Below are 16,667 nucleotides of genomic sequence, written 5' to 3' on the forward strand. Positions count from 1 at the left end.
GTGGATCCAAGTAAAATGAAATCCTTGACAACTTCAATCTTTTTTCTGTTTATCATGATATTGCTTATTGGTCCATTTGTGAGGATTTTTGTTATCTTTATGTTGAGGGGTAATCCATACTGAAGGCTGTGGTCTTTGATCTTCATCAGTAAGTGCTTCAAATCCTTTTCACTTTCATCAAGCAAGGTTGTGTCATCTGCATATCGCAGGTGTTAATGAATCTTCCTCCAGTCCTGATGTCGTGCTCTTCTTCATACAGTCCAGCTTTTTGGATTATTTGCTCAGCATATAGATTGAATAAGTATGGTGAAAGGATAGAACCCTGACGCATACCCTTCCTGACTTTAAACTACGCAGTATCCCCTTGTTCTGTTAGAATGACTGCCTCTTGGTCTAAGTACAGGTTTCTCACGAGCACAATTAAGTGTTCTGGAATTTTCATTCTTCTCAGTGTTATCCATAATTTGTATGATGCACACAGTTTGAATGCCTTTTCATAGTCAATAAAACACAGGTAAACATCTTTCTGGTATTCTCTGCTTTCAGCCATGATCCATCTGAAGTCAGCAGTGGTATCCTTGTTCCACAACCTCTTCAGAATCTGGCTTGAATTTCTGACAGTTCCCTGTGATGTACTGCTGCAGCTGCTTTTGAATGATCTTCAGCAAAATTTTACTGTGTATGATATTAATATTTTTCAATAATTTCTGCATTCTGTTGGATCACCTTTCTTTGGAATGAGTACAGATGTGGTTCTCATCCAGTTCGTTAGCCAGGTAGCTGTTTTCCAAATTTCTTGGCATAGACGAGTGAGTGCTTCCAATGCTGCATCTGTTTGTTGAAACATCTCAACTGATAATTCCATCAATTCCTGGAGGCTTGTTTTTTGCCAATGCCTTCAGTGAAGCTTGGACCTCTTCCTTCAGTAGCATCGCTTCTTGATCGTGTGCTACCTCCTGGAAAGGTTGAACGTTGACCAGTTCTTTTTGGTACAGTGACTCTGTGTATTCCTTCCATCTTCTTTTGATGCTTCCTGTGTCATTTAATATTTTCCCCGTGGAATCCTTCAGTATTGCAACTTGAGGGTTGACTTTTTACTTCAGTTCTTTCAGCTTGAGAAATGCCAGGCATGTTCTTCCCTTTTGGTTTTCTGTCTCCAGGTCTTTGCACATTTCCTTATAATACTTTATCTTCTCAAGCTGCTCTTTGAAATCTTCTGTTCGGCTTTTTACTTCATCATTTCTTCCTTTTGTTTTAGCTGCTCTGCGTTCAAGGACAAGTTTGAGAGTCTCTTCTGACATCCATTTTGATCTTTTCTTTCTTTCCTGTTTTTTCAATGACCTCTTGCGTTCTTCATGTATGATGTCCTTTATGTTGTTCCACTACTCGTCTGGTCTTCCGTCATTAGTGTTCATTGCATCAAATCTGTTCATGAGATGGTCTCTAAATTCAGGTGGGATATACTCAAGGTTGTACTTTGACTCTTGCAGACTTGTTCTAATTTTCTTCAGCTTCAACTTGCATATGAGCATTTGATGGTCTGTTCTGCAGTTGGCCCCTGGCCTTATTCTGACTGATGATATTGAGCTTTTCCATCGTCTCTTTCCACAGATGTAATTGATTTGATTCCTGTGTATTCCATCCGGTGAGATCCACATGTATAGTTGCCGTTTATGTTGTTGAAAAAAAGTATTTGCAATGAAAAAGTCTTTGGTCTTGCAAAATAATATCATGTGATCTCTGGTGTTGTTTCTATCACCAAGGCCATATTTTCCAACTACCAATCCTTCTTTGTTTTCCAACTGCCGGTAATTATCAATCCATCTTAATTGCATGTTTGATCGATTTCAGACTGCAGAAGTGGTAAAAATCTTCAGTTTCTTCATCTTTGCTCTTAGTGGTTGGTGCATAAATTTGAATAATAGTTGTATTAACTGGTCTTCCTTGTAGGTGTATGGATATTATCCTATCACTGACAGCATTGTATTTAAGGATAGATCTTGAAGTGTTCTTTTTTGACGGTGAACGTGATGCCATTCCTCTTTAATTTGTCATTCCCGGCATATAAACCATAGGATTGTGTGATTCAAAATGGCCAATACCAGTGCATTTCAGCTCACTAATGCCTAGGATATCCATTTCATTTTTGACAATTTCCAATTTTCCTAGATTCATAATTTGTACATGCCATATTATGATTATTAATGGATGTTTGCATCTGTTTCTTCTCATTTTGAGTTGTGCCATATCAGCAAATGAAGGTCCCAAAAGCTTGACTCTATCCACGTCATTAAGGTTGACTCTACTTTGAGGAGGCAGCTCTTCCCCAGTTGTCTTTTGAGTGCCTACCAACCTGAGGGGCTCATTTTCCGGTACTATATCAGACAGTGTTCTGCTGCTATTCATAAAGTTTTCACTGGCTAATTTTTTCAGAAGTAGTAGACTGCCAGGTCCTTCTTCCTAGTCTGTCTTAGTCTGGAAGCTCAGCTGAAACGTGTCCACCAAGGGTGACCCTGCTGGTATTTGAAATACCAGTGGCAAAGCTTCCAGTATCACAGCAACACACAAGCCACCGCAGTATGACACAATGACAGACACACATAAAAGCTAGCACACTAATATCTGTATAATATTGCACTGTATGGAAGTATCATAATTTAGCCTGTTTTGTATCTTACTTTATGATAAATAATGCTGCTGTGAATAACCTTGTACCTTTGTAGCTTCCCTCATTTGTCAGCATATCTTTAGGATAAATTACTAGAACCAGAATTGTTCCATCAAAGGGTAGAAGCATTTATGATTTTGATAGATATTCCTAAGTTGTCCCCATAGAGATTGTATAAATTTACATTCTCACAACAATGTCTGTTTACCCACAGCCATACAAATTGCATAATAACATTTTTTGAATTTTTCCAGTGTGATAGAAAATACATTTTTGTATTTCATTAGTGTGAATGATGATGTCTCAGTGTAGTTTTAATGTGCATTTCACTTGTTATAAATGAGGTTGAGGATGTTTTCATATCTTTACAGCCACTTGCGTTTCCTTTTGTCTGACTTGTGTATGCGTATGTTTGGCTCATTTTTCTCTTGGATCATTTGTCTTTTTCTTTTCAGATTTTGGGAACTCTTTATAAAATAGGGAGATTAGTTTTTTGACTGCAAAATTTTTTTTTCTAGTTTGCCTTTTAACTTTGTTCTGCTATGCTGAAGTTTTTGATCCTAGCCTAATCAAATTTAATCAATGTTTTCTTTTATGCCTTCTTTATCAAGGAAATTTAAAGCTAAGTTGGGAGGGGAAAAAAAATTCCAGGAAGCTTATCAGCATACCATTTTCCAAAGAAGAAGGAAGTTAAGGTTCGATTACTTAGATTATAACTAGTAGATATCAATTTCCTCATCCATTTTACTGTTCGGTTGATTTTTCTTTTTGATCAATGTGTAAAACTGACAACACTCAGAGAGGAGATTGACATTGAACTCTTACTCTGTGTTTGGTACTTTTCATTTGCTACAGCTTTGTTTCTACCTCATGAAAAAAGCATAGACTTTAGATACAATACAAAAAGTGAAAGAATAAATATATATGTTGTAAAGAAAAGAAATAGTATTACTTACTTAGAAAATCTCAAAGAATAGGAAAAAACCTTGGTGAAACCAATAATAATGAGGAGGATAACCACATGGTTCTAAATGTTGGCTTGTCTGGTCTTCTTCCTCCTCCTTCGCTGTCTCCAACTAATGTGTCAGTAACCGATCTCAGTAATTTCTGATTTATCGTTTATGTCCCCTTCCCCCTGATGAGCAGATACATGTATATTATATCTTCTTCTTTCTTACATGAAGGGTAGCGTACTCTAGCTACCTTTGCACTTTGATTTCTTTACTTTATAATATATTCAGGAACCGCTCCTTATCAGTTCATGGAACTCTTCATTCTTCTCTCAGCTGCAGAGTACTCCATTGTGTGGATGTGCTATTGTTGATTCAGCCACTCTCCCATGTGTGGGCATGTAGGTTGTTTCCAATATTTCACAATTACAAACTGCTGCAATGAATAGACTTGAGTATATATCTTTGTAGTGTATCTTCAGGGCAGATTCCTAGGAGTGGGATTGCTGGATCAAAAAGTAAGTGCTTCTGGTATATTGTTTGGTATTGTGATATTGTGAACCTTCCCTCCAGAAAAGTGCCAGTTTGTATTCCCACCCACACTGTACCAGTGTGCCTATTTCCTCATAGCCTTGCTAACAGGATGTGTTGTCATACTTTTTAATCGTCCCCAATCTGATAAGTGAGAAATGATGTAAATGTTTTCATTTCCGTTTCCCTAGTTATGAGTGAAAAGGAGCCCTGGTTGCGCAGTGGTTAAGTGCTCAGCTCCTAACCGAAATGTGGGTGGTTCAAACCCACCAGCCACTCCTTGGGAGAAAGATGTGGCAGTCTGCTTCCATGAATATTACAGCCTAGGAAACCCTATGGGGCATTTCTACTCTGTCCTTAGGGTCGCTATGAGTTGGAATCAACTTGATGGCAACAGGTAATTATGAATGAAAGGAGCACTGGTGGTGCAGTGGTTAAGCACTGGGCTGCTAACCAAAAGCTTGGCTGTTTGAACCCACCAGGAGCTCTGCAGGAGAAAAGACCTGTTGATCTACTCCCATAACTGCCCCTGTTGGGGCAGTTCTACTCTGTCCTGTAGGGTTGCTGTGAGTTTGAATCAACTAGACAGCACCCAACACACTCAATTAAGTATCTTTTTACATGCTTAAAGCCGAAAGAACTAAAAAAAAAAAAAAAAATTCAGGCCTCAAATTGCAGTTTTGAAGGATTCTGTGGGCAAAATATTGAATGATGCAGGAAACATCAAAAGTAGATGGAAGGAATACACAGAGTCACTGTACCAAAAAGAACTGGTTGACATTCAACCATTTCAGGAGGTAGCATATGGTCAAGAACTGATGGCATTGAAGGAAAAAGTCCAAGCTGCATTGAAGGCATTGGGGAAAAACAAGGCTTCTCCAGGAATCAATGGAATGCCAGTTGAGATGTTTCAACAAACGGATGCAGTGCTGTGGAGGTGCCCACTCGCCTATGCCAAGAAATTTGGAAGACAACTACCTGGCCAACCAACTGGAAGAGATCCATATTTGTGCCCATTCCAAAGAAAAGTGATCCAACAGAATGTGGAAATTTTCGAACAATATCATTAATATCACATGCAAGTAAAATTTTGCTGAAGATCATTCAAAAGGAGTTGCAGCAGTACATTGACAGGGAACTGCCAGAAATTCAAGCCGGATTCAGAAGAGGATGTGAAATGAGGTATATCACTGCTGATGTCAGATGGATCATGGCTGAAAGCAGAGAACACCAGAAGGTTGTTTACCTGTGTTTTATTGACTATGAAAAGGCGTTCAACTGTGTGAATCATAACAAATTATGGATAACATTGCGAAGAATAGGAATTCCAGAACACTTAATTGTGCTCATGAGGAACCTGTACATAGATCAAGAGACAGTCATTTGAACAGAACAAGGTGATACTGTGTGGTTTAAAGTCAGGAAAAGTGTGTGGTCAGGGTTGTATCCTTTCACCATACTTATTCCATCTGTATGCTGTGCTGAGCAAATAGTCCGAAATGCTGGACTATATGAAAAAGAACGAGGCATCAGGATTGGAGAAAGACTCATTAACAGCCTGCGGTATGCAGATGACACAGCATTGCTTGCTGAAAGCGAAGAGGACTTGAAGCACTTACTGATAAAGATGAAAGACCACAGCCTTCAGTATGGATTACACCTCAACATAAAGATAACAAAAATCCTCACAACTGGACCAGTAGGTAACATCATGATAAATGGAGAAAAGATTGACGTTGTCAATGATTTCATTCTTCTTGGATCCACAGAACACCCATGGAAGCAGCAGTCACAAAATCAAACGATGCATTGCATTGGGCAAATCTGCTGCAAAAGATCTCTTTAAAGTGTAAAAAAGCAAAGATGTCACTTTGAGGACTAAGGTGTGCCTGACCCAACCATGGTGTTTTCAGTCTCCTCATATGCAAGCAAAAGCTGGACGATGAATAAGGAAAACTGAAGAAAAATTGTTGCCTTTAAATTATGGTGTTAGTGAAGAATATTGAATATACCATGGACTGACAGAAGGATGAACAAGCCTGTCTTGGAAGAAATACAGCCAGAGTGTTCCTTGGAAGTGAGGATGGCAAGACTTCTTCTCACGTACTTTGGACATGTTATCAGAAGGGATCAGTCCCTGGAGAAGGACATCATGCTTGGTAAAGTAGGTCAGCAAAAAAGAGGAAGACCCTCAACGAGATGGATTGATACAGTGACTGAAACAGTGGGCTGACACGTAACAACAGTTGTGAGGATGGCGCAGGACTAGGCCATGTTTCATTCTGTTGTGCACAGGGTCACTGTGAGTCGGAATCGACTCGATGGCGCCTCACAATAACAAGACGGGCCATTTTTACATCTTTCTTTGTGTTTTACTTTAACAAGTTGTATCTTTTAAATGTGTGCATTTTTGTTGTTGTTGTTGTTAGATTATTTATCATCATCTTGCCAGGACATTGGCACTCTACATAGCAGCTATTGATAAGTCATTTTTCTTTCAGATCTTCCATGGTGGCTTATTCTAATTCGGCAGAAAGCAGTGGTGGGCAAACTTCCAGGAGACCATGAAGTCTGTAAAATTACCAAAATTGCTGTGCTATCACTTTCTGAAATGGAGCCTCAGGATCTTGAGCTAGAGGTAAGGTGAAATCACAGGAAATTTTACAGAAATTAGATATAAATGTAATAGCAAAGATGAGGATTTGGTTTAGTAGGCCAGAATCATGCAGTTTTAAAGCTGGATTAGCAGTTGCCATTGAGTCGACTCCGACTCATAGTGACCCCATGTGTGTCAGAGCAGAACTGTGCTCCATAGGGTTTTCAATGGCTGATTTTTCAGAAGTAGTTCTCCAGGCTTTTCTTCCGAGGCACCTCTGGGTGGACTTGAACTTCTAGCCTTTTGGTTAGCAGCTGAGCACGTTAAACGTTTTCACCACCCAGGGATTTCCTAGAGCTGGATAATATCGTTAAAATAATTTAATCCTGTGATTTTCAAACTTCTTATTTTTAGTGGAGCCCTTGTCTTGAAATTTGTAAAATCTAGTATATAAAACACATAAAAGCAGAGCTGCTTTGGTTGAGGTGGTAATGGGGGATCCTTGGGGCTCTGTCCACTTGACCTCTCCTGGGAAGCCTCCCTCTTCCAGGGGACCCCCTAGGCTCTGCACAAACTGTACTGATTTGGGAGCAGGGGAATCAAGAAGGGAGGATTTAACTTTTACGCTATCCTGTTTTGTCTATATTTGTCGAAATTTTTCTAGGCATTATTACTTTTGTCATTAAAAAAAATTTTTTTTTAAAAGAAAGAAAACCATTGATCTAGTGCAGTCTTTTCATTTTCCAGGGAGGAAACCAAGCCCACAAGTAGAGCGCCTTAAGGTCAAAGTATTGAGAGTGCTAGGACTGGTGTTTTTCCAGCCCTCTGTGCCGCCTCCTGGTAGAGGACACCCACAGGAGCACTTGTGTCCTGTCAGATGTCAGTGTCGGATTTGCATGTAGGGACTGTCAGCACTCGGCTAGAGTCCTGTTTTGTTTATTGTGTGCCAGGCAGGCCTTGTAGGTTACATAGGCTATCATACTTAGTCCCTGAGACCACTCTATAAGATGGGGACTGTTCTGATCCACGCTGTACAGATAAGGAAAGGAGGGTTGGCCAGGATTAAGCCACATAGTTGGCACATGATAGGGTTTGGACCTGGACTCCGGTAGTCCGGTTCTGTGTCACTCTGCTGAGCTGCCTCCCTGTTACCTGAACAGTAGGTAACATAGTACCACATGTTTTTCCATGCTGAGTTCTTGCGGAGGAAGTTTAGGGGCAGGATTAAATCGTTTAAAAAATAAGTAAAAATATGAGTATTTTTATGCTTCAGATTTCACTAGAAATTCTACAATCTGATTTTAAGAAACATTAAAACAAAATTAAGAGGGCCTTGATTTTAAATATTTGTTACAGGAATTAAAAAAGAGACTAGAGTACTTTTTATTCTGCTTTCATTGGTATTTCTGCTAGAACACTATTCCCTATCGCTGATCCAGAGGCAAGTAACTTAGATGGCAATTAAAAAACAAAACAAAACCCATTGCCATCAAGTCAGTTCCAACTCATAGCGACCCTACAGGACAGAGGAGAACTGCCCCACAGAGGTTCCAACTCATAGAGGCCCTACAGGACAGAGTAGAACTGCCCCGAGTTTCCAAGGAGTGCCTGGTAGATTCAAACTGCTGACCTTTAGGTTAGCAGCCATAGCACTTAACCACTACGCCACCAGGGTTTCCAGACGGCAATTAGACCTATTAAAAGCAAATGTTTGCATTTTTTGTTTGCATCTTACTTTAATGAAGAACAGCCAGACAAGCAAGAATTGCGTTAGTTTACTAAGCCAATAAATTTGTGATTAATGTCTTTTGAATGGTGTTGCTGACAGATTGAAAGTTCAGCATGGCTTGCTGCCTAGGACGTCTCCCTTGAGGGTGAGCACCCCCTGGCTGGCACTCTGGTTTGAGCAGACAGCTGGGGGCCCTGGCAGTTAGATTTAGAGCAGGAGACCAGCTTGCCCAGCACCTCGTCCCCCTGCAGTCATTCCCTTGATGGTTCTACACTCCCAGCCCTGGAGATATTAAGTCACTCCTCATCCAGAGAAGATTGGAACCCCTCTTACACTTTTCAGGGAGATTTTCTGATACCCTTCTTGGCCACCAATCTGGAACATTTCTGAGACTAGCCGCTGAGATTGCTAGGGCTAGTGATTCCATTCATTGTTTAAAATAAAAAAACTTAGGAAATAACATTTACATGAAATTTTTAAACACAAAAGAGTAAGTATTATTTAAGCTTTGAGGACTTCTTTATGCTTCAGACTTATCCTTTTCTTTCTTGATATTCTTGAGTGAAAGAGAATGTCTTCAAATTAATACATATGAAAATGAGCCCTCCCCCCATGACATGGTTGAGTGTTTTTACAGGACTGTTGGACTGTGTAAGCTGCAGCACGTATCAGGGCCACTAAAGCTTATGTTCCATGTGAAGGGCTGAAATATGTTAACGCTTGCTAATTAAGGGTAAAAGTCACTATAAAGAAAGCATTTCCGAATCCTGTTTTAGCAAATAGTTTGCTGTTCCTTTCTCTCAAGAGAATGTAATTTTTAAAATTTGCATTTAAGCATTTTTCCCTTCCTTTAAATCCTGTTTTATGGCAAAAGGGCTTTACACAGTGAATCATAGGAGGAGGGGCGAAGAACAGCTATGTTGAAAATCAGGAATCACTTGCTTTTTTCCTACATGTTAATTTAATTCTCTGGGATCCTTGTTTCAGCTCCCATACAGCTCCATTTAAAAGGAGCTTTCAGGAGCCTCGTTTTTCTGATTATACAGTAAATTGTGAAGGAGGAGAAAAAAAATCCCACTACTTAGATATAATCATTGTCAGTATTCTGGTGAGTTTTAATGGTTGTTTCCATTTGCCCCAAGCTCTTTAGAGGAGCAATTTTTCAGGATAGTGTTTTTTTTTTTTTTTTTTTTTACATATTTTCTCCTACTTTTATTCTGTTATTTCTTCATGAACATACATATTTCATGCACATAAAAAGACGTTTCTAAAAAAAACTGATTCTTTTGTCTTAGGAGGCTTGTGTATCACTTTGACTAGCCTGCTGCTTTCATTCTTTCCCAGCAGGACCCTCAGGCTCTTTAGCAGGGTCACTGTTTCTGCTTTGCAAGGGTCTAGCCTGACTTCTGTAATTGGAGCAGAAGCAATTCGTTTCAGAGTCTAGTATTCATAGAAATTTCTAGTTTTCTAGCCTCAGTTGCCTTTTTATTTCAAGTATATGTTTTATTTGTTCGCCAGTTTTAAAATAACAGCTTTATTGAGCTGTAATTCACATACCATAAAATTCTCTCATTTAAAGTGCACAATTCAGTAGTTCATAGTATATTCTCAGAATTGTGCAACCATCATCACAATCAATTTTAGAACATTTTCATCGTCCCAGAAAGAAACCCCATATCCATTAGCAGTTACTCCCCATTTCCTTCCTTCCTCTCAGCCCTAGGCAACCACTGATCTGCTTTTAATCTCTGGATTTGCGTATCTCGACATTTCATATAAATGAAATAATACAGTATGTGATCGTTTATGACTGGCTTCTTCAACTTAGCATAATGTTTTCAAGGTTCAACATGTTGTATTATGTATCAGTACTGCATTCCTTTTTATGGCCGAATAATATTCCATTATATGGATATATCCACATTTTATTTATCCTTTTATTAGCTGATAGATATTTATGTTATTTCTGCTTTTGGGCTATTATGAATAATGCTGCTGTGAGCATTCATGTATAGATTTTTGGTATAGACATATGTTTTCATTTCTCTTGGATTTATACCTGGGAATAAAATTGTTGAATCATATGGTAACTTTGACTTTTCGAGGAACTGCTAGACTATTTTCCAAAGCGTTGTGCCAGTCTTTTAAAATGATCTATATAGGGTATGAAGAATCATGAGGTTCAAATAAATTGAGAACATAGATGTTCTTTCTTTTGAAAAAAACACCCCTTAAAGTTTTGTAGGCTTATATTCCAAGCCTGCATATCTTGTTTGCTTTATCTCATCGTCTTAATAGATAACTGCATCGTTTTCCATATTTAGTTTCCCATTAGACATCTGTTTAAAATTTTAGTTCCAGATGGATATAGCTAGATACAAACTTTTAAAGTAAAACAGTTTGTTTTCCTTTTCTTAAATAGCAGCAGCACCATCAGTCCTTAATCTTGGTTGTGAAACGTAAGTTGTAACAACAATAGAAAGAGCAGGGGAGCGTATCGTGGGGCCTGCGGTGGTGGTTTTCTTTCTCAGATCACGTATATCAAAGTTGTGATAAGGTCCTAAGCACATACTACACAAAACTGGCTGGGCCTCTGGAAAAGGGAATGTGATCCCACTGTCAACCCTATACCTTGTAATCCCACGGGCTTTGTTTAAACAAAACATCGTAGGACTGGAAGGGATCCCAAGAGGTAATTTTCTCTACTCCTATTTTTTGGCAGGACTGAATTTAACCCTTTCAGAAAGATAGTGGTCTGTCTTATCTTTTCTAAAGATAACTATGTAGAAGCTTCTAAAATATTCTTTGAAAATGTGTGTATCTAAAATAATTTTAGTTTCTATTTAGAAAAATTAGTTTTAAGAGACAGAGAAAGACTTCTGGTTAAAGTCTGAGTTTGTGCTTTGCTCTGCAGATCTGTACTGATGTATCTGAAACCTTTAGGGCCATATTTGGTTTAGAATTCAGAGTTTTGGGGATTTTCAAAAGGTTATTCCAAGTATTTTATATATCTTAGTGAGTCTAAAGCATTATCCCCACAATCTAACACATTAATATTTCTTAAAGACTCATGAATATTCATACTAAAGGAGGTCAGCGTTGACTATCCATAACCTCATATCAGTTCAGGGCATGTTTTGCCATTTAATGAGTTTGCAACAAACTTTTTAAAAACTATCAGGTTTCAGAGTTTTTGGCATTTTGGAGTTGTGGATAAGGAAGTTAAGGGATAATGGGCCTATACCAATTATGTTCCAACCACAGTATGAGGATAGGTAAAAAATAGAAAAACAGGAGACATTGCCGGGCTCAGAGGGAAGTAGCATCCCTGTGGACCGGAAATTGCACAGTGCAAAGAACTGAAGGCACTGGCCACTTGGGTTCTGGGTCCAGAAGCAGGCGTGACAGTTAGAAATTTGTCCCCTACACTGTAAATAAAGGGGAGTAAAAGGCCAAATGGGGAGATGAGGACCTGGGGCCAAGCTCACTACTTGCAGCTTGGTGCTAGTGTGGGACTCCTTAGCTCATGAGAAAGGAAGCTGTTAGGTTGTCTGTACTATGTGGGATAATCCTGCATAAACAAGAATTCTCCTCTGCCATACTGGGTCTGCGATGATGGGTCTACCATGGGGGAGAACTTGCTTTGAGAAACACTGGTCCAGACAAAAGATGAAGGTCTAAATTAACACAGTAGCAATGGCCATGAAGTGGTTGGGTTGGTAGGAAAAACTTTAAGGAGAATAATGGAGGATGATGCCAAGGCCTTGCTTAAGTGATCCAGTGGGTCAGCTGTTACCTGACAAGGGCATGCCAGAGGAGGAACAAGATTTGGGAAACAGATGTTGACTAGTGTGTCAGTGACGGGGAAATGTTGAATATATGAGTCGTGAACTCAGGGTAAAAGAATGAGTCAACAAATACAGTGGTAGTTGACCTGATGAAAGAAGATGAAATTTTTTAGACACAGCATGAAGAATGAGAAGAGAACTAAGGATAGAACATTGGGAAACACCAACATCTTAGGGACAGAAAGAGACACCAACAAAGGAGACTGAGAAAGAATATTCAGAGGTGGGAAAGAGCCCAGAGTGATTGGTGCCCTAGGGATCAGAGGAAGAAACAGCGTGGAGAGGACATCCATAGAAGAGAGAAAAGCTTTATCCTTTTCAAAGCTGAGGAGGTTACTTGTTTCAGTCTGCCCAAACTTAATTGGGGCCTTCATTCTTTAACCTACCCCAGTCAGACTGTAGTCCTCACAGGTCCAATGACTGTGCTAACTGTGACACTGTTTGAACCCTGCTGACTCCCAGTGGGAATTCCAGGGTTGAAGAATGGATTTAAACGAAAAAGTTCTGGCATACTAAACATGTTTATAGGTGGCAGGAAAGGAGCCGTTAGAAAGAAAGGTTGGAACAGAGGAGAGAGGGAGTGAATGGTGAGGCAAGGCCCTAATCCAATAGGAGATACAAGGAGGAAATTAGCCTTGAAGAGAAAAACCTACTGTACCCCCCTTTTTCTGGGAGTGAGGAAAGGGTGGGTGCAGAATAGGAATGCTGTTACAGATTTGTTTTAAAATAGTTATATCTTTAGAATAGTTTTTTATTCATCCTTTTGGGGAAATTTTGCTGATTTGAATGCATAATATCCTGTTTTGAATACTAAAATTGCAGCAATCTGTAACTAGGTTTGGCCATGTCTTCAGATTTTGTGAAAGACAGTGTTATTAATATGACTAGATAATTACTAACATTCTATATAAAAATTGCTAACCAACAATTGCTTAGTGCTACAAGCAGAAACAGCAGCAGGGGACTAAAAAGCATCTTTAAAATGCTTCTCTGCTGTCCCAGTGATATTCTCCCAAGGAAGGTGCTAGTGGGGGGTGTGATATGTTGATAGAGGGGAGTGATGGTTTTCCCAGGACTACTTACCTGGCCCACGTGTAAATCTGGGGCTACCACTTACATTTGTATGCTGAGGGCAGTGATTCAGCTGAGAAAGGGGAGAGTCGCTGGAGGTGTGTCTGTGTACTTAGTTCTTCTCTCCTTCTCCATCAACCTAAGATCTTGTTAGTTTCACTGTTTGAAGGGAAATTAAGTTAGCTCCGTTTTGGCAGGACTGTCAGTCTTTTCTACTTCATCTTTAGTTCCCTTGTCTTTAACATTAGGGCAGGAGCAGTGTAAAGTTGTAATCATGTTGTGAGACCCATGTGAATAGAGTTTTTATTAGTCATAATTTTGAAAAAGACAAAGTCATTTGGAGGTTCCATAGCATCTGAAAACTTGGTCCAGTTATCAGTCTCCACTTCCAAATTTGATCAAACATAGATGGCGTTTGGTTTGTTTTGTTTTTACATTTATAATCAAAGTTTGAATTTTAGTCTCCTCATTAATTTTTCCATCATCCTGTTCATCATCTGATAATAGTTATTCTGTAAGTAAGACACCAATAATAGTAAGCATTTAGTGACTGTTAACTCTTGTTAATAGGAGTCTACTACTTAGTGGAGCTATAAAACTAGTGTGTTGAAAAAATGGATTGGTCTGCATATGGTTAATAGAATTCTTGTGTACCTTTCTGAATATTTGCTTTGTATGCTGAGCCACGTGAAATTGTATGTAAAACCCTTGATTTAACCAAGTAGCCTTCTTTAGAACTTCTGTGCCTTTTTCGTCTTAACAAAGCCATGTTCACGTTCCCATCCTCTTCTTCACCCTAGTCAGTTGGATGGTACATTTCCTGTAGCCCCTAATTACTGCGTCTTAAAATTTAAAAAATCTCTGGACCCAAAGAGTGTGTATTATTATGTGTATTTCATTGGGGAAGAGAGGGAGTGATTGAAATGTCCATCTTTTAAGATTCCCAATAGAGCACTCTTAAAACATCGTCTCAACCAAAATAGTCAACTTGCATTAATGAATATTTATCACAGATATCTGTGAAATAATAACCCTGAAGCATAGCAAATGTGTTTTGCAGTATTTTTAATCTTAGACACCAATTTTTGAAACATTAATAACCTCAGCTAGAACATTTTGTTTTTCAGCTATGTTAGGCATGAACTTACTATAGTTATGGTCCTAACCTGAATTTCCCACCTCTAAATCCTAAGTATACCCTGCCCTGTATTCTTTGTGTCTTCCCCTCCACTGTAACTTTCTAATCATTGAAACCACAGCTGTGTTTCCTAACATCAGTTGTCTTCTTGGTCATTTTACTAACCCTCGAGGCTTACTTTTAACTAAAATGCATGAGCAATAGCCATCACTTCTTCACTCATACTTGAACATTCAACAAGCAGATATTAATACTAATGAATCATCTTTCTCTCTAATTATTTAGCTCTGTAAGAAGCATCATTTTGGAATTAATAAACCGGAGAAGATTATACCATCTCCCGATGACTCAAAGTTTCTACTGAAGACCTTTACGCATATTAAATCCAATGTGTCTGCACCTAATAAAAAGAAAGTAAGAGTTTGATTGATACAACTTGGAGTGCATTTTTGATTAGTTTTAAATTAGGGGCTAATTTTCCTGCCAGTAAGTTTATTTTCAAAACCCTTTGCCGTATTGTCTCTGCATGTCCTTGGGATTATTTTCTTTTTTTTTTGTGGTTGAATAATGTTTTATTGTATGGATATTTTTAATAAAACTTTTAATTTTAGAATAGTTTTTAGTTTACAGAAAAGTTGCAAAGATGGTCCAGAGTTCCTGTATACCCTGCACACAACTTCCCGTAATGTTAACATCTTACATAACCTTAGTATATTTATCAAAACTAAGAAATTATCGTTGGCACAATACAATTAACTGAACTTTAGACTTTATTTGGATTTCACCAGTTTTTCCCCTAATGTCCTTTTTCTTTTCCAGGATCCAGTCCAGAATCTCACACTACATGTAGCATGTGTGATTTTTTAATTTTTACTTATTTTTTTATTTTTTTCCATACAAAAATTTATACATACATTGTTATGTGACTCTAATTGCTCTCTCCATACTGTGACAGCACACTCCTCCTTTTGGGATTATTTTCAGTTCTCTCTTAGGAAGCTGTGTGTTATCTACATAATACTTTACATTTTATTCCTGTAATAATAGTAGATGTCATTTCTCATAGGTTAAGGAAAGTAAAGAAAAGGAGAAGTTGGAGAGGAGATTACTTGAGGAGTTGCTGAAGATGTTCGTGGACTCGGAATCCTTTTACTATAGCTTGACCTATGACCTGACCAATTCAGTGCAGAGGCAGAGCACTGGGGAGAGGGACGGCCGCCCCCTCTGGCAGAAGGTACTGCTAACCTCAGAGCAGGGTTTGCCCTCCGGACAATGTACAGACCCGTTTGGCTTTTATAGGAAAACTTAAATAACGTGTTTCTGAACTGCTTATTCTCTTCTTTTTCCAGGTTGATGACAGATTTTTCTGGAATAAATACATGATACAAGATCTTACTGAGATTGGTGTGAGTAGTTGTTTCTAAAATACCCTAAGCGATCGCTGTTGAGCAAGTGTTTTAACTTGTGTTAAAATAAAAGTCTCACTGTAATGCCATCCTCTGTAGAATGAAGTCATTTGGGAATTCCAAGCCATTATTTTAAGGTGGGTCACAGTCCCACTACATAGCTACAGCCTCTCTTTTTAGCAAGTTCCCATAGGATACTAATAATTGAAGGCTGTGGACCTACTGTCTGCAGAATTCTATAAAGGGGGTATTTTGTTTGTACCCATTGAAAGTGTGAAGCCTTCGATTCCTCATCTTATTAGAGAATAGAAGTAGACGGATCTCTAAGGCCACTCCAGAACTGCCAATATCTGATTAGGGAAGACAGGGAACACGATGAGATTATCACATGAGGTTCCTTCTGGTTTAATGATCACTTTCTTTACTCTGCCCAAGGAAAATTGGTTCATATATTCATTTAATCATCAAATATTAAAAAGCCTACTGTGTGCCTGTTGCCGTTCTTTGCAATAAACAAAGCAGGTTGATTGCTGAATAGGGTCATACATTATTATCTTTTTTTTTTAACTTTTCAGAAATTTCAAACCTTTTAACTTCTTTCTGTTTCTCCTGGTACACCTCATTCATCTGTACTAACATGGTTAGTATAAATGATTTTGACTTTTTCTAGTGGTGTCTAATCAGTGTATCAGGAATGAGGTATGAAGTTGTTCTCACCTCTGTTTATGAT

At 38.7% G+C, this 16,667-nt stretch overlaps 1 protein-coding gene across 2 annotated transcripts in view; it reads left to right on the plus strand.

Annotated features, from left to right (window-relative positions):
• The window catches only part of INPP5F (inositol polyphosphate-5-phosphatase F), an 89,384-nt gene that overhangs the window by 39,660 nt on the left and 33,057 nt on the right, over positions 1–16,667 (plus strand). For both annotated transcript variants that reach the window (XM_023730011.1, XM_004374898.2), the window contains 4 exons: positions 6,651–6,787; positions 14,817–14,945; positions 15,598–15,765; positions 15,881–15,937. In XM_023730011.1, the coding sequence (XP_023585779.1) occupies positions 6,651–6,787; positions 14,817–14,945; positions 15,598–15,765; positions 15,881–15,937 (491 nt within the window). The remainder of the gene's footprint in view (positions 1–6,650; positions 6,788–14,816; positions 14,946–15,597; positions 15,766–15,880; positions 15,938–16,667) is intronic.

The sequence above is a fragment of the Trichechus manatus genome, unplaced genomic scaffold (genome assembly GCF_000243295.1).
Source record: "Trichechus manatus latirostris isolate Lorelei unplaced genomic scaffold, TriManLat1.0 scaffold00031, whole genome shotgun sequence".
NCBI classification, from domain to species: domain Eukaryota; kingdom Metazoa; phylum Chordata; class Mammalia; order Sirenia; family Trichechidae; genus Trichechus; species Trichechus manatus.